Here is a 23,205-nt window from a genome sequence, read left to right as displayed (position 1 = left end):
GGTGAAACCCTGTCTCTACTAAAAATACAAAAAAAAATTAGCTGGGCATGGTGGTGCGTGCCTGTAATCCCAGCTACTCAGGAGGCTGAGGCAGGAGAACTGCCTGAACCCAGGAGGCGGAGGTTGCGGTGAGCCGAGATCGCGCCATTGCACTCCAGCCTGGGTAGCAAGAGCGAAACTCCATCTCGAAAAAAATAAATAAATAATAATTGTGATAGGCAAAACACTTGCTACCCAAAGTGCAAGCTGGACCAGCAGAATCAGCATCACGTGGAAGCCTTGTAGAAGTGCAGATGCTCAGGGCTTATCCCAGACCTATAGAATCCCATCAGGGCTCAGAATGAAGGAGGTTTACATCTCATATCAACAGTAGGATGTTTTCCATTAACTTCCAGAAATATTATCTAAGAGACCATTTCGTGACCTGAGGTGATGAAAGTGAACTGTTCGTGAGAAACGGTGTTTATTCAGTTCTAGGTCAGAGATATGGTGGCCACATCCCCCGCATAAGTTTCAGGAGAAGACTTCCAGCTACTCACCCATAAATTAGAAGCAAAGGAAATAAGACACTGGGAAGATATAGGCAAAATAAAAGACTGGGAAGATATGGGAACTCTGAGAATTTGCATAAAAATGTAGATCCAGAGTGCAAATGTGGAAATTGCAATTCCAGCTGAGGGGAGAGACATTTCTCTGGAGGACAACCATTTCCACATATTTACTTCCTATTAACCAGCCAACAATTATCAGCATCCTTCCTCTCCTACTTTCTGTTGTTCCCTCCATCACCTCACTGCTCAGAAGTGTGATCTAAAACAAAAGCAGTGGCATCACCAGGAACCTTGATAAATACTCAGTATCACAGATCTATGATTACAATCTGCATTTTAAGAGATCCCTGGATCATCATTCATTTGTGTCTTAAATTTGAACATGCACATTAAAGTATCTCAAGTGCAATTTTGGGATTCTGAATTCCAAACAAATAAATATAAACTAATTATCAAAAGAATCTGCAATTCCTGGTATGACTGAAAGAATGCTAACAACGCAATTGTTCAGAAACCCAACTTTCTGTTTCTGTTGAGCTAATTCTTCATTTCTTATGCTGATAATTATGATGGAAATGTACTACTAGCATACATCAGAGAAACCCTGGCCAATCTACAATTTTATAGCATCTACGATTAATATTTTGTAAAGTGTTTTTAACCAATCTACAATTTTATAACATCTACGGTGAATATTTTGTAATTTTTTTTTTTAGAGATGGAGGTCTTGTTATGTTGCCCAGGCCAGTCTCAAACAACTGAGCCCAAAGAATCCTACCTCACCTGCCCTAGTAGCTGGCACTATCGGTGCAAACCACTGCACCTGATTAACTTTATGACTTCTATTCAAAATCCTATGTAAACTTCTTAGTAGGCTCCTGATATTTTGTAAATTTAATTTTGATATTTCATCAACATTATGGTGGAACAGAAAGAACTAGTGATATTATAAATAACGTATAATGTATGGTTAAGTTAATTATTGGTAAATAGACTCTAATTCCAGCTAAGGAATGAGTTCAGTGTTATCCAATCCCTATCTTATTTAATTTTATTATAGATAAGCTTATTTTTCTAGATGTTAGAGCTTTTCTGATTTTCAGTTTATCATTAAGATTTCTCTTTCTAGTCTTGTACATACCTAATTACCCTAATGGAGATTATTACCTTAGATTACAAACTTTAGGATCCATACCTTAGAACAATGGGATATGATCTCTTAGAATTTATCACAGAGAATTTATCTCTTAATGTTCCCACACCTGTCTCAGCAAAAATGGTGACACCAATTATTCTCCTAATGTCAAGCTTCATTAAATTTGGGCTATCACTAAAGCACTTTAAAAATTGTTTAGGATCAATTAATATTATTCTTTTAATTTGTATTCTGGGTATAAATACCATAAATTATTCCCCTAGTTTTAATTCATTTATTTTCTTTCCTATCATAGGGGATGTACTGATTGTCCTCAGTGTTATAAATTCACTTATGCCCTTTACTCTTAGGGCAAAACTTTCCTGATTTTGACTTGTGTTTAGTAAAAAAAATTCTCCAGAACAAAATATTATGTAAAATTACTTTTAAAAATGTCTTTTTTTTTTTTTTTTTTTTTTTTTTTTTATTGAGACAGTCTCTGTCACCTAGGCTGGAGTGCAGTGGTGCCATCTAGGCTTATGGCAACCGCTGCCTCCTGGGCTCAAGTCTCCTCCCTAGCTGGGATTACAGGCATGCACCACCAAGCCCAGCTAATTTTTGTATTTTCAGTAGAGACAGGGTTTCACCATATTGATCAGGCTGATCTTGATCTCCTGATCTCATGCAATCCTCCTGCTTCAGCCTCCCAAAGTGGTGGCATTATAGGTATCAGCCACTGCATCCAGCAGTCTTTCAAATAATATAATAATAAAATATTGTGGCTAGTTTTAGAAACTTATCCATACACACACACACATACACACACACACACACACACACACACACACACACACACCCCCCATGGTAGCATTTATACAACTTTTTAACTTTAAGAAAATCTAAAGGTTTTGTTTTAATGTTTCTAAAAAAATGTTTTATTGCACTTTAGGTTCTGGGGTACATGTGCACATCATGCAGGATTGTTGCCTGGGTACATACATGGCAATGTGGTTTGCTGCCTCCACCCACCCATCACCTCACCTATATCTGGCATTTTGATGATATATAATTTCCAAATAGGACTATTACATTATTACATAACACCAGAATATTCTTTTTCAATTCTATAAAATTCATGATTGATTTTAATGACATTTCTGTTTATATTTAATTGCTTTTAAGTGGTTATTTTAATGTGTATGTGTCTTCATTAAAGCTAAGTACAAATATTAATATCAGTTAAACTCAGTGTCTAGCAGGTTGGTTTCAAACAAAAATTTCTAACTTTAATTTCTTTACCCTCTATATTTTCAAACCATAATTTCCCTGGTTTTTGAATAGACGATGTTAGGAAATGCTCAAATTTTTGTTTCCAAATTACAAATAAGGCCTTTGGAGAAATGTCTTCTCATCAGCTACATTCTGAAGACTCACTAGTCACGTTCTCAAACTGTGCTAAAATTCTCAACATAAATATAGCATAAGCATCTACATATTCCATGTTAAAAATGTATGTGTCATGGTTCATCAACTTATTTTCATTCAGAAAGCCTTTGTACACCTGCTCTATGCACAGGAAAGGTAGCAATGAGTTTCCTGAAATTGGTAAGACAAAATTGGTTCCATAAAAGTAACTAGGACAAGTAAAAAGGCACCCGTATAATAATCAAAATCCTGCTGAGAAACAGAGGAAGTGATGCTTGGCTGACTGTTTTTAAAGGACTGCCAGGGCTCAGTGTAGACTGTCTATACTAGGTTACTAACCCAAATGGAAAGTCTATCCCAGAGGGTTTTGTGTGGCCAGAACAATGTTTCCAGTACTTTCAATATGAATGCTTTCCAGTGAAGCACTGCTCTCCAGCTAGGGAGACGTGCTGTTTTCTTTTGTCACCCTTTACCTAACTCTGTCACATTTTCCTTCTTGGCCCCTTCTGTACATGTAAACCTAGAGACTACTGGGCTACAGTAGGAGGCAAAAAGCCATGACCTATAAGCCAAATCTGGCTCCACACCCGTTTCTGTGCCACCCATGAAATATTCTCTATGGTTTGAAGGCCTATAATTTTTCAAAAGGATATGCCACAGAGACTTATGTGGCTCATTTAAATAATTTAATATATTCACAGTTCTGATCTTAACAAAAAAAGTTTGCCCATCCCTAGTCTAGAATAACACTCCCATGTGTTTGCTGATGTACTCATATATAGACTTATTACACATGCACATCAAGTAACTTATATAGCCAGGAAAAAATGCGAAACACTTTTCAATGATCAACAAAGATTCCTGGTAGTTGTGTCTAACACTTTCCTCAGGTAAGGTTTTCTGATTCTATAAGTCCTGCAACTGTTGCTATCATTAAGCTATTTTACACAAAAGCCTGTAATTTATAGATAATCCATGGCCATATAACGGATTCTTGTCCAAAAACCTGTGGGACAACATTATCTGGTGATAGTGCAATTTACTTCCCCATCCACTATGGAAGAGCCAGTCTTGCATCCACTAAGCACATTTATTTCGGCATTATTGGGTGCCTAGCTATGTAACACTTAGATTCTCCTTTGAACTGGCTTTAATAACTTACTGGTTTCTTTATTAACTAATGGGTTAAATAATATAGTTGACATGTGTTCATTTTATGTTCATATAAAGTTATGAGCTTACCATTTTTTAACCCTTTAAATATGTTAACTTATTTATGTTGTATAGATATGCTATTGTACTAATATATATTATAAAACATAAGATGAGGATTCAGAAACCAAGAGCTAAAAAAAGTGTTACTAGATTTTTTCCACAATACAGTGTGACATGTACACCCCACTTTTGATGCCACTATAAATTTTAATATACTTAAATGTTTTAGCTACCTTGATCTTGTGAAAGAAAACTAAGAAAAATTATGAACAAATAGCTTACATTATTGAATTCACATTTTCTGACTGTATTGAAGACGTTTTTAAAAAAAACTTTAAGTCATATCAGTTAATCCAATAAAGACAGGTGGATTTTTTAATGTTGGAAGGAAATGCACATTTCAATGATCAAGCATCGGTAACATAATTTACTACTGGCTGTGAAATCAGACTTTCAAATGTAGCTGCATTTCTCTTCCTTAAAGCATACTCTTGGATTTACTTATGTTTTTACAAAGCTAGTTCTTAAACATCTTTGCCATCATTTAAAATGCAGGCTTCATTCTGAGAAGAGCACTCAATACTGCCACTGAAGTTCTGTAGTCTGGTGTCATTTTGTCAATTACGCTGATGCTGTGAGACCATGGAACAGTGCCACTATTTCCAAGAGCAACAGCAAATCAAAAGAAATACATGCAACGTTGCTCTAGAAAAATCTATTATGTTGGTTTATGCTTAAAAAGTAGTTACTACCAGAGTAGTAATTTTCCAATCTATCCATTAAAAGTTCCAATGTACTACTGCATTTTTTTAAGTTGTAAAAGAATGATGTACACATATCCTTAAACATAGCATATAAAAGCAACCACTAGATGGAGATTTAGATAAGATTACTTATGTCAAGAAAATTATTTATTTGAATCAATAGTGCAATTTAAGATTGAAAGACATTTTCTTTACAAGTGCATTCCCTATACCACTGAAATAAAAAAATCAAATCTAAAACTATGCGAAAAGTCCTCCCTTTTTGAATTAATAGAGACTTAAAAAATTTTATTGAACAATAAGAATATTAAAACCCAACGTATTTTTTTAAAACTTATGTGGGGTTGTTGATGAGTAGCAGGTAGTTTTATGTCTGCCATAAACCTTTGGTAAATGTGATTTAAATGCAAATGTCATGTAGTAAGTGATCTTATATTTCTTTAGAGGCTAATAATCATGCAGTGTTTGCATGAATGTCCCATTACATGCTAACACCGTCTTTCACTGCCTCACTCATGTATGGAACCTCTATACATATATAGAAATGGCACTCATACATTACACACACACACATACACACACACACACACATATGTTTATATGTATATAAGTACCATGGATGAATACCATGAATATATTATATATAATCACAGATATAATACATTACATATATTCATATATATTACATATATTCATAGACATAATATATATATTCATATATATTATATATATATAATTCATCCATGATACTTATATACATATAAACTAATTCTTACTGAAATAATGTTAAAACTGCAGTATGGTTTTGTGTATGATAAAATCTATATTATTCCCTGAACTTTGGCATGTTATGTGCACAGCTCTTATTCATTTGACATTTGAGGACACCATAATCTTGACATTTTGAGCACTGGAGAAATTCCTGTTGCACCAAGGATTCTGGCTTGCCACTGTTCCAAAAAAAGTGACTATTTTAGTTCCAGTAGATAGTCTGAATTTGTAACAAAGAGGGTAAAAATCACCAACACCACCCTCACTATCTAAGTGATACATACTAAAAGAATCCTACAGTCTTCTAAGTGATCAGCATCCCCACTGATTTGGCCAGACCTTCCAGAATCCTCCCAGTTTCCAAGTTCTGCTTAGTCATAGGCCAAAGAACTATACTGATGTCAAGGAGACCAGCTCAGGCCTCAGTGTGCCCTGATGACAGGTGATGCCAATGCCAGCTCCAAACAGGGCTCAATCAATCAACCCTAATTTTTCCTGAAAGACATACTTTATATTATGACATTTTGATATAACTAAAAAGGTGCCAAAATTAAATATAATCAACTGCTTCTTAATCTATGTCCCCTTCTACTTTATTCTTAGCAATCATTATAATGTTTTATTTATAAAAATTTATGTGTATGGCTCCCTGTATAGACTCTAATCTCATGCTGGGCAGGGATAATGATTCATTAATTTTCTCATTACCTGCATATAGAACAGTGACTGACACAGAGAATAATACAAATAAACGTTTGTCTTGTTTAAAGAAATCAAATAAAAAAGTATTTTAAAAATCAAATCACATTACATAATTGAGATAATTCTGTGCTTTCTAGAGTAGACATCTCCACAAAAGATGTCTATAGATTTATCAGTGTGCATATGTCAGAATCAAATACATTATTATAGATAGTTTATGAATCAGTATATAGAAAATTATGATCACTGACTATAACATTTAACTTTAGAATTTGCATTGCCAGGTCATGAAACTCTAATACAATTTAATCTTGCATTTGCAATAAATCCCTGGATTCATTAAAGAATAAGGAAACAATATGTAATTCAGTTTTTCTGGCCATTTAGCTTTTAGAGCTTATATGAGTATGAATGACTTACATATCTAAAAAATATGAACTTATCAAATTCACCTTTTAAAACTGTTAAAGAAATTGAGTAAAAAATAGAATTGTGCATTAAGATGCTATATATATATATATATATATATATATATATATGGCATCTTAATGCACAATTCTATTTTATATATATATATAAATATAAATATATATATATAAAATTGAAAAAAACAGAAACAAGATATTCATAATTTACAGCATATTGACACCAACCACACAAATTACAACTATAAGACTGCCATTAAAAGCACATTTAAAAATCTGTAAACTATCAAAAAAATGTTGATCTATAGCACAAACTACATCTACTGGCTTGGGGATAAAACACATCCAAAATTAAATTTCCCAAATGCAAATTCTGAATTTTATCCTGGTTTCAAGATTTATATCATAGGCTGGAAAATGTATTTGAAAAACGATGCATTTAATTAGCTCAAAAATAATTGTTCTGAGACTTACTAAAAAAGAACCAGAAAACAGTGAGCTTCAGCTAAATGTAAATGTTTATGCAGATTCTTACCTTAGCTAGCAGCAAATGCTTATTGTATAGTTGCTTGAATTAATGAAAAACTCTTTATTGGAAATAAGACCAATAGCTTAGAAAATACTGAGACAAGGCTCTAATAGGGAACAAAAAGCAGAAAGGTCCATTTTTTTACCTCATTTTTCTTCCTTTAGGAAATCTTGAAACTCTGAAGATTTGTCATATTTTAACATTTGACACACTTTGTTGCAGATGCATGATCAACATTATTTTACATCCCAGTGGACAAAAGAGCAAGGGGTATCAGGTATTAGCTAGCACAGAAGGAAATAGCCAGATGCGGAGGTGCATAAAATTGAAGACAGACTCTGCATAGGCATCAGAGTGAGACTAGACAGTGAAAATGTGCTCCAAGGAGCACCCATACCTGGTTTTTTTCTTGCAGATCAATTTGTGACATCTTGAAATCAGGACCTTGAGAGTTTGCACTTAATCTATTTTTCTTATCCAAGAGCTCTTCCATTTCTTTCACCTGGATCTTCAGCCTTCTATTTTCTCTCTCCAGTCCCTGCTTTTCTGTTTCAAGTATTTCCCTCTTGTCCCACTCCAAGGTATTTTCAGCTTGCAATCTCTCTAGCTACACACAGAAAACACACACAAAAAGCAACATGCAGCATTTGCAATTACCGAAAGATAATGCAACCCGCAAACAGGCTCCCATTAAGAAAGGTTCGTGAATATGTCCATTGATAGACTTTTTAAAAGAAACTTCTATTTGTTTGAAAACTTGAGAACAATACAAAAGTCCTAAGATTAGGCCAAATCATAGATAAATATGCTTTTCCTCTTGGTTCATGTAACTATCTCTATAACCATATGGACCATATTTTTCAAATAAATGTGTCAAGTGAAAAACTGCTGCTCTTGGGAACATTAATTTCCAATCTCAACTGATGAACATTCTCAGTGGAGAAGACACAAAACTATCTCGTGGGCAATTTTGATTGGATATATTTCATTTATTTATCCTTTCATTTATTTATCTAGGGAATAGATAGGTGATGTATCTATCTATCTATCTAAATATCTATCTATCTATCTATGCAACATTTGCAGTTGCCAAAAAATAATGCAAAAGGTAATTGAAAGATACATATAATTTATAATTTTATATTTTAAAATTTTACATGGAAACATTTTCAATATAAAATTATTATATAATTCAAATATCAGTACCACAAATTAAATTGTATTGGGACAGAGCCGTGCTCATTTTTTCACACTTTGCCTATAATTGCCTTCACACACAATGGCTAAGAGGTTGAGAGAGAGATCATAAGTTGTGAAGCCCAAAATATTCACTTTGTGGTCCTTTACACTAAAGTTTTGTCAATTTCTGCCCTTTTCCCATCATTCTCAACAAGGCAGCATGGTATATCAACATGAGGAGATTTTTATAGCTACCAGTGTCCAGAAGCCTACTCTGGAAATTCTGATTTAAGATAATTTTAATATCTCCCTTGGTCAGTTTTTTTTTTTTTTTAATTATTATACTTTTAGTTCTGGGGTACATGTGCAGATCTTTCAGGATTGTAACATAGGTATAAACATGCCATGGTGGTTTGCTGCCTCCATCCCCCATCACCTACATTAGGTATTTCTCCTAATGTTCTCTCTCCACAATCTCCCCACCCCTGCTATCCCTCCATTAGCCCCCCACCCCCAACAGACACCAGTGTGTGAAGTCCCCTTCCCTGTGTCCATGTGTTCTCATTGTTCAACACCCACTTATGAGTGAGAACATGCAGTCCCACGTCCTTTGCAGGGACATGGGTGAATCTGGAACCCATCATTGTCAATTTTTATTATTTTAACATTTTTATGTTGTAAAGAGGCCATATAAAATGTCTTTATTTTCTACAATTTTATTATATCTAAATGCTCATTATTATGATGTGCAATTATATTTGTCTGCTATGATTTTTTTTGGTGGACATTGTAAGTAGAAGTGATTATTGGCTTTTTGGCTCTAAATTCTAATCCTGAGCTGTATATTCTAATCTGACTTCACCATTCATTTTCTGTATTAACTTAGGTAAATTCAACTACCCCAATGTGGACAATTTATTATCTAATCTGACAAGGTTTGTGAGAGGTGAAATTAATCAAAGTAATTAGAAAGCACTTTGTGTAACAATGTACTGTTTAAAGGAGAAACACTGTGGTAATAATTTTTTTTAAATGTGTATTTCTTTCATAAATTTGGGCATATGGATATCGAGATGTCAATGTAATTCATGGCATAAATCTATACAGTGGAATAACTCTTTACAGTAGAAAATATTTTAGAATCTAGTCCTGGTTCCACCACTTACTCATTGTCTAATTCTGGAAAAGACATTTATTATGTTATTGACTTTCCTTTCTTGCAAAATTAGTAACACCATACATATAATACCAAAATACAAGAGCACGAATGGCATATTTGTGATATTGTAAGGACAGAATAGTGTCAACTATTCAAAATTCCTTGCAGTCTATTTAGGATGATTAAAGTATGAGGCATTATAAAACTATCTCAAAAGGATAAAAATTCTAAATTACTTGTTTTTACATTGTTAATTTTAAGTGGTTTGATTGCAACGTAATTAATAATATACTGTTTTAATGTATGTTGCTATGACATATTAAATTCTAAAGAACCACCAACTTAGTCAACATTTATAAAAATGTTAGACTTCAATAATATCCTTTATATCATAATAAATTATTATATAAAAGCCTAAAAACTGCTTTTTCATATATATATAATTGTACTATTATTGTAGAAAATGTTCTGTTCCCAAATATAAGAGATGCTCTGGCTTCTGAAATGTAGGAAACCAAAATTACATTCTTGGCACTAGACCTCATTTACCAATTAAATATAATAAACTAAGGTTCAAATTTTAGATGACATAGTTTGACATTTGGGGTACTTGTTTGGGGATATGAGATGAAAATATTATATCACAATTTAATTTAGAAGATGGCATTACTTTCATTGTTAAGATGAATACTTAAAGTTTTTTATTATTGCATCACTTATCAGAATAAAAATAATGAAGTTGCAACAAAAAGGCAGCAACTTAGTAATGAAAAATTAATATAAGGAGAGCAAATGTATTTTTGGGCAAGGACAAACATTATGTTGTGACAAGTCTTTGTAAACTTGCTGGATTTTTTTTAGATGTTAAATAAATTGATTTAACATTAACAGATAACAAGTAGAACCAAGGTTTTAAATAAGTAATAAATGGTCTGAGTAAAAAAACTTTATTAAATTTTTTTTTTTATTATTTTGAGACAGAGTTTCACTCTTGTTACCCAGGCTAGAGGGCAATGGCGCGATCTTGGCTCACCACAACCTCCACTTCCTGGGTTCAAGCAATTCTCCTGCCTCAGCCTCCCGAGTAGCTGGGATTACAAGTGTGCCCCACCATGCCCAGGTAATTTTTGTATTTTCAGTAGAGATGGGGTTTCACCATGTTGACCAGGATGGTTTCGATCTCTTGACCTCATGATCCTCCTGCCTCGGCCTCCCAAAGGGTTTTTTTTTTTTTTTTAAGTAATGATTTTAGCAGTAGCAACAACAAAGCTTAAATAATGCCTTATGATGTTTCACTTTTTGTAGATTTATCAAAACATACAAAGTATTTGATAAACGTGTATAATATACGTTAAAAATTAAAATTCCTATAAAAATTAGAACATTGTAAAAATTCTAAGTTTTAGTTTTTATTTTGTAACACTGTTTCTTATCAGATCACTCTTTTACAAGAATCATATGAAAATCCACTAACTTAAAACGCATTTAATTGTATGAACATTAAAATGATAAAGGAAAAATAAGATATTTTAAGCTTTCAGAGTTTATAATAAAAATAATAATTTTATCAAATGGAAATACAATTCCATTGCTTCACTTCTGATGATCAAGAGAAAATCCTAAAATATTTTAATTGTATTTCAACTGTGAATTTTAACCAATAGTGTGTTCTAGTGTTAAATGAATTCCAGATAACACAGACATTACTGAAACATGTTTTCTGAAAATTTTAATGTAAAAGTACATTCTCTGTAATGTAAAAGTACATTCACTAAAATCTTTGTTCACTTAATGACATCAATTTCTTTACTTATTAATCATTGAGAAAAAGTACATAAATATCCAACACTACATTTACTGAATGTTTATTGAGTATGTTTATCAGAAAACAAAGAGAAACTGAATATATGACTTTAAAAATACAAATAGAATATGAGTAAAATTGGTCATCATTTTATGAAGGAAAAAAATTCTGAGTGCCATAGAAAGGCCTGCAATAAATCAGGTAAAAGGAGAAGGTCATTTGAAGAAATGATATTTAAGTTGCAACTTATAGTTTAACAAAACAGAAAAGCATAGTCAGGCCCAGAGTGTCCCAAGTACAGGAAGCAGGAAATATGTTTGAACATTGCAAGACCCAAAAGAGTCTGCCCAGTTATGGAAGTTAGGATTTGGGGAGAACATAGCATAAAAGAAAATTGGACAAACACACTGGTTCTGAAAAATCAGTGTGAATATCAGAATCACTTGAGTTGCTTGTAAAAACGGTAATATTGTGACTATTCCTAAGGATAAAATATTGGATCATTTTCTAAACGTAGCTATTTACTCATTCTTCAGCTGTCATTGCTTGATATTGTTGAAAAGACTTAAAAATTGTAATCATTACAACTAGAACATAAGCGTTATAAAACCAGGTTTGTCATTTTGCTCATAAGCCCAGCACCAGACACACACTATGTTTGCTCCCTAAATAACTGTTAAGTGAAAGAGAAAGCAGATAATGATACTCTCCAGGAAAAAAAAAAAGCCTTTCTATATTTCAATGACAACAATTAGACACAGAGCAAAATTAAGAAAGCACTCTTAAAAAGCCAGTTACTTGACTTACCATGACCTAACACCAAAGGATTTCTCCACACATTGGCTGTGAACTCCTACTGCTATTGTCATAGCTGCTTTACAATTTGTGGTAGTGAACACGTGAGGCAGAGAGGATTTTTAATAAAATAACATACAAATGACTCCCAATTCTCCTTTTAGTCTGATAGCCTCCATTTTTCTTTTTTATAACATGAGAAAACTCTTTCTTACAACCTAGTGTTATGAGGGAGAAACGAAATCATTTAGGGAAAATATTTATTAAACTTCCAAATTCAACTTAAATTCAAGTTGAGTTGGAATTAAACTTCTGAGTCAACTCAAATTCAACTCTTAAGTCATCAATTTGTTTTCTATAGGAGAGAACAAACATATCAACAGCCACTTAAAATACAAAATAGTGTATTAACATTTTCCTCAAGTTTTATCAAGATGACAATCATTTTGTAAATGGCTCTAAACAACCGAGAAAACTCTCAAAAGAACACACTATATGCCACTTTGCAGGCCAGTGAAGAGTCATCTAAAATAACTGTGGATGTTCCAGTAATTGACTTCAAATACTCAGAATTTTGATTTCAGACAAGTTAGCCATAAAACCTCATTATACATACTGTGATTTTGGAAGAAAGAAGGAAATGACAGAAAGCTTTTCTGTTTCCTACCAGCAAGAAATTATCACCCTTTGCTGAGGCCCTAAGGTATCCAGGGCAAACAACTATATAGATGATTTCCTATTCTTACAAGGATTCCACAGATCATTTGGCTGTGCTACATACCCACGAGGGAGCTGGGGTTCCGAGAGTAGAAGAAATTTTCCAGTTGGGCAAGGAGTCCAAGCCATGGTTCACCTAAAGATCCCCTCTAGTTCTATTCCTGAGCTCATTCCAGCAATACCACGCTGACAGACACCAGGAAAAAGGATGCCTGTCCTCTTGCAATAGCAACTACCATATTCCAAATCCACTGCATTGCATTATAGCAAAGTTTCATTTATAGTTTGGTTTTGGTTTTATATCTTCTGGGTTTTTCTTCGTCTTTGTTCTGGCAAATTAATTCACAAGAGAAGCAGTTTCTGTAGAACCACATTCAAAAGTCTGGCAACTTCATTTTAAATGAGTCCATATTATCCACGTCACCCCTTGCATCTTTTAACAGTCTTCCTCTAACTATGTCTTAGACTCACAAATAAGAATTGAATGGAAGCAATTCTTCCTTCCTAAGTGAAAGCCTAATTCCAATCTGTCCACAGTTAAATACAGCCTAATGACAGCTTAGTCACTTTTTGACCAAAAGTCAACAGTGCAATGGATGATTTTAGTGATGTGTAATGTCACATGTATTTTACTTACTTTAATTTTATATTAAATACTTGAAGAATTTCTAAACATAAAATTCTCTCACTAGTTTAAAAGAAAATGTGTGCCAAAGTTAAATATAAAAGTAGAGAGTGGCCAAAATGCTGTTTCAGATTAAACATGAAACAAAAGCAATGTAAGCATTTTTTAAAAATGCATCTATTTCTAAGTAAGTCAGTACATACCAGAATGACAAGTGAAAATGCATTTGTAAAGACTTTGATTATGTTCTGATAGAGAAAACTTACAAGCCTCACAAGTAGCAACTCGTATGCTTTGGACCCTGGATTTCACAACAACCATGCACTGCCTCAAAAGTTCCTAATGGTCTTATAGTATTAATACCTCAATATTTTCTCCCTCTCAATTAGAAGTTAATAATCATCTATACATATCTTAGGAATTATTAAAACAAAACATACAAATAAACATGTTACTGATATCCCTGCAAAATGAGAAATGTTTCATGAATGTATTCACAACCAGAGAAAAGCCTTGACCTAAAACCAAAACAGGAAAAGATGCTCTTCTTTAACTCCCATGCCAAACATTGATCTGCTACAGTGGATTTCTTATAAAATCAAGAAATTGTGAAACTTTACAAGATGAGTACTTACCAAATTTGATAAGTAAAACACAATAGAGATGGTAAAATGCAGATCTTATTCCAGTGAAAAGAGAAACCTGGGGTTTATAGAAATCCTCTAAAATGGGACTTAATTTTACCAGGCACTAACTACACTCTCAAGTGTGTTCTATTATTAGGAAGAAATATGCAAACACACAATACTTAACAAGATCTTCATTAGAAAAATGAATATATTATAAGGGAATTATAATTAAGCATGGGAGGTAAACACCCTGTTTCAAAATATCTCCTAGAAGTAATTTTAAAAGTAGACAAACTATCTTGGCACCAAAGTTGCCAAATGGGTGTGCTCAAGGATTTCAATTGATCTCAGTATCCCAGAAACATGAAACCTGCTGACACTGCCTAAAACAAGCTTTGTGTTAATACATATATTTGTTTTCTTTAAGGAATTAAAAAGCTTTATTTGTAGATACTCTGATGGTTCAGATAAAATAGCAGATTAGCTTCAATTATTAACATTGAGTTGTAAAGAAGAAAAATGTTTCTATATAATATACAGGAGGAAATTAGTGGGAAAGATATATGAAAATAGTGGGAAAGAGATGCAAAATGAATCAGAACTAGAGAATAATGCACAAAGAAAGAATAAAAGCATGGCAAAAGTGCTAATGAGCACCCCTTTTAAATCATCGTCTTTTTTCCTGCATCTGTGCTGAGAATGATTTAGCATAACCATTTTATGTTTTATATATGTTGCTGTTCTAGTATCTGGGTTTTTTGGGGGAAGCTGAATTTGCCAAAACAGATATATTGATGAACTATTTGAAAATACGCGCGTGCGCACACACACACACACACACACACACACACACACACACACAGTAGGAAGAATAATAATCAGTATTTTTTTGTTAAACCAGAATTGCACATGCATTGGCATTAAAATTTGATCACCTATAAAGAAGATTAATATTATAATTGGGCAAGCTAATTCTTTTTTATTGATCTTTAAAGTCAGCACTTTTTATTGGCTTCTCTATTCAGCACTGAGTTATAATGACAACTCTGGTGATAGATCAACTGCCTATAAGTGTGTAACTTTGATTCTGGGCTGATATTATTTATTCGGGTTATCTGTCAATAGATTTATCTATAGATACAGATTATCTATATCTATATATCTATAGATATTGATAATATTAATACATATAGATAGATATACATTTTTTGCTGGTGTATACACACAAAATTCATATCATTTTTGGTCATTGCAATTTTGTATCTTTCCAACTCTTATAATTGTATTTATTTGTCTTCTTCTCTTGTTAAAGTGGCTGGGACCTGAATTAAGTGACAGCATGCTTCCAATCATTATTAAATTAAACATTTGCTCTAAAATGTTGCTACTTGATATCAGGTTTTCACAGTCCAGTTTGATTGCTATTGTGCTGAAGTGTTTTTCCCCATAAGCATAAATTTAGTTTTGGCAAATGCTTTTTAAATAACATTGAAGATAACCAGGCAACTGATTTTTGCTTTTAGTCTTTTTAGTGTGATTATTTGCATAATAGATGTTCGAATACTATGTCTTCCAATTCTGTGACAAAGCAATTTTTAATTAACTAGATTTAAATTAATATTACTTGCACTTGAATAATTTTGCTACTAAATATATCTGTGAAATTAACTGTCACTTTCCTTTCTTGTATTATCTTTGTTTGGGTACAGTATTAGGGTTAAGCTAACACACTGGAAAAAGTTGGAAAGTTTTTATGCTTTTCTCTTCTCTGGAAGATGTTCTAAAAAATTGGAGCTATCTACCCTAAATGGTACAGCTTAAGCATAAACCTTTCTGATCCTGGAGTTTTATTGCAAGAAGAGATTTCATTTATTATATTTTAATTTAGTTACTTACTGTTATAAATCCGTTCAGGCTTTCTATTTCTAAAGGGCCATATTGGGTAAGCTATACTTTTCTGGTCAATCATTCATTTCATGTAAGGTTTTATTTTTATTAGCAGTATCTCTTCACGGTGTTTCCTTATATTTGTAAATCTCTGCCTTATCTAAAGCTATGTCTATTTTTATTACTAGTAATTTCTAATTATATCTTCTCAATTAGTTTTTTTTTTTTTTCAAAGAATTAACTTTTGGCTTTTCTTTCTCGATTAAAGTGTTAAAAAATTTATTTGATCAATTCCTAGTATTCTCATTTTTTTCCTCTTTCTATACTTTGGTTTTCTTCTGCCACTTTTTTTAACTTTTAAAGTAGAATATTAGCTTATTTGCTTTTGTTGTCTTATTATTTTTGTTATTCTGGATACTTCAAGAAGCAATTCTACAATGATATTAAAAATATAATACATTTATTAGGGAAATTGCCTATATGAAAAAATGGAGAGCAAGACAGGAGAGGTAGGCAATGGTCAAACTATGACACAAGACTGGCTTTTAGTGAGGGAGAAGAAGGAAAGAAGAGAGGACGCTTTAAAGCCTCTGAGACCTCAGTGCAGTCTAAGCAAATTTAGGCAAGGCATTCAAGGAGTTTTGAGTCAAGTCAGTGGCCAGAGGAACATCACTGGAACACCTCTCAGGAACAGAGAGCCCAGTGTTAGGCTGGGAGTAGCCTGTAGAAAGCGACATCTCATCTCCTAGTTTCAGAACGTAGCATCTGGGTTCTGAATTAATTACACTTACTGTAATTGAGATATGAGGGGCATCTTCTAATGCCAGATACAACTATTTCCTTATACAGGTATTGATATTATACATATTTTTAAGCTTTGCAGTATCTCTCAAGATTTCAATGTTTTTATATTTCAATCTTAAATTACATTTAATATCTTTCTTTGACCTATGACTTATTTAGATGTCTGTTTTGTAATATCCAAATAAATAAGTTTCTTAGAGTAACTTTTTTGCAATCAATACAAAATAGATGACTAAGAAATAGTATTCTTTGAAAAATGCATAGTTTAAAACATGAACACAGACTAAATCTCAGCCTCTCAACCCAGCCTCCAAAGATCAAAATGAGAAAAACAGAAAATCACTGGTAGCTGCAAACCTGTAAACATAATAAACAGACTTATAGAAACTTGACTGATTCATAAGAGGTGCAATTAATGTCCGAGAGGAGCAGAGCCTTCTTCGGAGACGATGTGAGAGCAGTTAGATGCGATGGTGCAGAAGAGAAAACATACACTAGGGCGGATGTCCTCCATAGGTGTGTAGCCTCATCAGCTTAGGTAGGAAAATACTGAGAATAGGTCTCAAACTTGGATAGCCAGAACATAAACTACTATCAGAAATGTAATAAAGGAGATTAGAAAGTACAAGGGTAATTATTTTCAGGTTATGTGAGGTCAGGGGTAGCACTCTAGAAGGCAAGGGGTACCTTGGAAAGCAGGGATGTCATTTAGAAACTTCCTGGAAAAGGACAGTAGGAAAGCAAGAAGTTGATATTAAGGGAATTATCAAAGAATCATAAGACAGATTGATTTTCATCCCCCTACCCAAAAGCTTTCATTTAAAAAAGGGTGCCTTCACTATATCAACAAGAGGGTACGCTAGAACTAAGAAATTAAGTATACAACTCATAATGTTTTATTATTCCACTTTCCCCCATAGAACCCACTTGTTATCACTTATTCTTGCTATCGCAGGATAATCCTACCCAACTGTTATGGACTGAATTGTGTTCCCCCCAATATTTGTATTTAGAAGTCTTATCCCCAGGGTGAGAGTATTTAGAGATAGGTCCTATAAATAGAGATTAAAGGTTAAGAGGATACATTAGGGTGGGGCCTTAATCCAATGGAACTGATGTACTTACAAGAAAAGGAAGAAGCACCAGAGATCCCTCTCTCCAAGTTAGCACAGAGGAAAGACCAGGTAAGGACACAGTGAGAAGGTAACCATCTACAAGCCCAGAAAAGTGACCTCACGAGAGGTTGATTTTACCAGCACCTTGATCACAGACTTCCAGCCTCCAGAACTGTGAGAAAATAATGTCTGCTGTTTAAGCCTCCTGGTATGCAATATAGCCTGAGCAAACCAATACACACTTTTTCACAGAAAAAGAAATGCAACATCTATACAAAGCTACTAGAAGTAGAAAACAAAATGAGAATAAAGCTCTGCAGCTCCTGGAAATATTTCGCATAAAATCACCACATGGAAAAGAGAAACTGTAATGACATTCTCCAGCAGAAATTAAATCAGAAAAAGAAGGAAATAAGACACCCCAATACTGGATACATATGAAGTAACTATATATCAATTTGATTACATAACCACAGAATATAGTTTTTTAAGTGACTTTTGCACACAGAGCTCTAATTTAACATCTAGTGGGATAAATGTTCAGAACAAAAAGGATCTCACAGAAACCTTAAGAGTCACTTTAAAGGGCTATTATGTATAATAATACTGTTATAAGTCTGTGAGAATTCTATTTATATTTTAAAATAAAGCAAATAACCAAATACACTACCATTATTAGGAAACAAACTTAAAAGAGACACAAATTTTAAAAATGTTAAGAAAATGGGACAATCACATTAGAAAAGTGTTTGCCAGTTTTCTAAAGGTAAAAAATTTACAGCTACATTATGAAACAGTAATTCTATTCCTAGAGAAATAAATCCCACTCCCATGATTAATAAAAATATAACTACAAAAATAATTACATAAGAATATATTAACAGCTTTGTAGTAAAAATATAGAAAAAATGAAACAAATGTTTATGAACAGAATAGGTAAATTTCAGTATATTCATACAATGGAGTAGTAGTCTATTGTTACTAAATAAAAGACAACAAACAATTAATAGATGAGAAACTATGAATAAATCCAAAAACAATTTGATGAACAAAACAAGGCTGACACAATAGAATTTTATGGCATACAAAGTTCTAGAACTGACAGCATTAATATATGCTATCTTTAAAGCAAGGAATTGACCAGGAAGGGGCATAAGAATTTTTCTGGATGGAAAAATCTTCCATACGTTGGTAAGGGAGTGCATTACACAGTTGCTTGTGTGTTCCATGATACATCAACCATTGTCACTCAAGGCAGGGTGTGGTGGCTAAAGCCTGTAATCCCAGAAATTTGGCAGGCCCAATTATGTAGATCACTTAAGCCCAGGAATTCTAGACCAGCCTGGGTAACATGGTGAGACTCTATCCTTACAAAATTTAGTGAGGCATGGTGGCATGTGCCTTTGGTCTCAGCTATTCAGGAAGCTGCGGTGAGAGGATCACTTGAGCCCAGAAGGTTGGAGCTGCAGTGAGCCATGGTTGTGCCACTGCACTCCAGCCTGAGTAAAAACATGAGACCGTGTCTCAAAAACAAAACAAAAACAGAAAAAAAAAATTATCATTCAATATATGTGCATTAAACTGTTTGTAAATTATAACCCAGGTTTTAAAAATGGTAAGCAATAAACATTTAAAGGTAAACATAAATGAGGAATTAGCAATATAAATGTGACTGGTTCAATCCCTGTCCGCTATAAGGATATGGCAGCAATTACTCTGCAAGGAAAGTGAAGATGACCAGCACCCCAATACTCCAGTAAGATACGCCAGGGGGCTATTTGAAGAAATACTTGGTGTCAGTGCTGCAGCAAGGCAAGTACAGGACGAACACAGAACACACGTGTGCCTGAAAACAATTAAGCACTCAGAGATTAATGGAAAATACTATAAGAAGAGTAGTTCTAGCCTAAAGGGATCCAACTGATTAAATTTGGGACAACTTGAGAATCTGAAGAAAAGAGAAAATGCTTTAGTCCATGCACATTGCTATGACATCATACTATAGACTAGGTAGCTTAAAACAACACAAATTTATTTCTCACAGGTCTGGAGGCTTGGAAGTTCAAGATTAAGGCACTGGCAAATTAAGCCTCAAGTAAAGGTCTGATTTCTGGCTCACAGATGTATTCTCTATGTGTCTTCAGGTGGTGGAAAGGGCCAGCTAGCACGTGGGCCCTCTTTTATAAGGATACTCACCCAATTGTAAGAACTCTGCTCTCAAGACCTAATCACCTTCCAAAGATCCCACCTCCTAACACCATCACCCTAGGATTAAGATTTCACATACAGGACACAAGCGTTCAGACCATACTAGACAATATTCATTTATAACATCCGAAGAAAATTAATTTATGAGTATAATGTTACTCAAAGAGAGAAAAAGAGACAAAGAAAAAAACTAAGGAAAACTGCTGGGAGGAGCAGGGTAATGGTAGCTTAAAAGTATAAACTGATAGGATAACTTTTGCAACTATCAATTATAATACATTAACATAAAGATAATCAATGGATTACAGAATCATTAGATAAAGGGTTTCTGGAGAAAATGATACATTCAGGAATCAAAGAGTTATGCTACACATGACTTACTAATTTCAAAGTGAATATTATATTGGAGAAAGGTGGCAGTCCACGGCATAACCAAGTGATCATAGTTAGCATGGGTAATAGCTGAACAACATGGTGTGGTTTCTCTTAATATGAAGCATTCCATGAATAATTTACATAATATTCTTACTAAAAATATGTTAACCTGAGTCTAATGTAGTCTGTCAATCAGTGGTTCTTAACCACAGTGATTTTGTCCTGAGGAGTCATTTAGCAAAGTCTGAAGATGTTTTTGTTTGTCACATCTGAAGAGGTACTACTGGCGTCTAGTGGGTAGAAACCATGGGTACTGCTAAACATCCTCAAATGTGTAGGGCAGTGCCCCACATGTCAATAGAGCCAAGGGAGAAATCCTGCTCTAGACTTGATTCTTGTTTGCAGGAAATACAGGACATAGAAGAATAAAGGGTACAATTAACAATAAATTAGACAAATACAGAATATAGTGTATTCTACCAATGAACTGATTTGATTGTTTAAAACATCAATTTATAGGGAAATAATGACAGAATCTATTCCAAACTAAAAATTAATCAGTAAGATATAACATCTGACACATTAATAAAACTAGATTGAATGCTGATTTACAATAATGATTATAAAAGACGTTCTTGGAAAAACAGGATTTATGTATAAATTAGATATTGATGACATTAAAATTTATTAATTTATTCAGTTTGATCATTGTGATTATGTAGATAAATGCCATTATTCTAGGGAGATGCATGTTCACCCATTTAAGACAGGTATCATGATGAATGCAACTTGTGCTGAAATAGTACACCTACAACAGACAGTAATTGTCAAAGACAAAAGCGTTGATTTTAACATTTACTAAAGTTAAAAATATATATATTTTTTAAAGAGCATTAAAAAAATATGGCAATAGTAGCCTATGGAGGAAACGGTATGGAAGAAAGATATGCAGAAAACATAAAATGAATGATTGTACAAGCACAGAGAAGGACTTTGTAGAAACCAGTGGTGAAACCAATGTGCTATAAACTAAAGCATATTGCCTAAGAAAGTTGTCTGTCTCTGAGTACTAAATAAGGAAAAAGTAAACCCATTTATCAAACATAAATATGAATGTATGCCTTGGGTGTCAAAATATCACCATCATTTCCCAGTGTCCTGCTTGCCCAGTTTTATTTATACTCTGGTACAGATAGATAAGTTCTAGATGAAAAGTATTTTTCCACTGTATACTATAAATATGTATTGATCTTTCTGTTTCAAGCTTTTATTTACTTGGTAAGGTTAAAACTCTCTTTAGGATGCTGGACAAAATTATTGTTTTAGTTTTGATAGCAACATTCAAAGTACACAAATGAAGATTTACATCTGCAGCTTAAGTTTTCTAGGAGTGGAAAAATGTCTCTCAAGTGTGAGTTAGTTGAAAGAATCGATTACTCAAATATGTCAGTGAGCCAAAGTCCACCACGGACATTTGTCCAAATTCAAAAACAAATGTCAATATCTATGGATCGATTACATAAGCCTCTTCAACTCACCTGACCTTTTTACTGAAAGGTTCTTAGACATTTATGGTAGAGGATAGGATTTCCCAAACGATTAGATAAAGGTCAGAGAATATACTTGAGTGTCGTTTAAAATTTAGTTTCCAATAATTATTTATGACCAGAATTCAAAATCATTTCCAGTGAAAATTTCAAGTGGCTCTTGTCTAGAACCTGGCATATATCCCCTGAGCTTCCTATTACACTTGCTTTTATCTCAGTGCTCCACCTCACTGCAGCACTTCCTACCTCCTCACCTCCACCAAGTAAAATCGATGGGAGAAGGAAGAACTTCCTTCCCTCTCTTGCCAGTAGTCACAGTGTCAAATAAAGGAGTAGGTTAATATGACTACTGTTTCTACTCAACTTAGATTATTGGCTAGACCATACATGAGGAAAAACCCCTTCTAGGGGCCAAGATGATTAACTATAAGAAGAGGAAATATAGAATGAGTATTGAAAATTTTAAGGACCTGGAAACTAAAACAGCAGTGGTCAGGATTGCGGGATCACCTTATAAATCATTGGCAGCGAAATAAGTAGAAATAGGCCTGAATTCTACATGTCAAGAAAATGACTAGCTTCTGAGGGCAGATTATTAAAGGAATATAGAACCACTTTGCTGGGATCCAATGAAATGAGTGAATGTCAAACTAGATGCATGCAATAAACACCAGTATTAATAAGCAAGGCAGTAGAAAGTATGTGGTGAAGGACTCCTTTGACCAATTAAAATGGTTACTATGTAGTCAGTGACAAGATTTAATGAAATATTTTCTAGAATAAAAATTTTAGTGGACTCTGAGAAAAAAAAGTACATTCAAATTATTTGAAAAACAAATATTGA

General features: G+C 33.6%; 1 protein-coding gene across 5 annotated transcripts in view; it reads right to left on the bottom strand.

Moving 5' to 3' along the window:
* Positions 1–23,205, bottom strand: part of CCDC102B (coiled-coil domain containing 102B) — a 388,839-nt gene that overhangs the window by 190,424 nt on the left and 175,210 nt on the right. For all 5 annotated transcript variants that reach the window (XM_037738124.1, XM_037738121.1, XM_037738122.1 and 2 more), the window contains exon 7: positions 7,915–8,124. In XM_037738124.1, coding sequence (XP_037594052.1) covers positions 7,915–8,124 — 210 coding nt within the window. The remainder of the gene's footprint in view (positions 1–7,914; positions 8,125–23,205) is intronic.

This window comes from Cebus imitator, unplaced genomic scaffold (assembly GCF_001604975.1).
Source record: "Cebus imitator isolate Cc_AM_T3 unplaced genomic scaffold, Cebus_imitator-1.0 Scaffold49, whole genome shotgun sequence".
Classification (NCBI taxonomy): domain Eukaryota; kingdom Metazoa; phylum Chordata; class Mammalia; order Primates; family Cebidae; genus Cebus; species Cebus imitator.
This window is presented reverse-complemented; position numbering and strand designations above follow the sequence as displayed.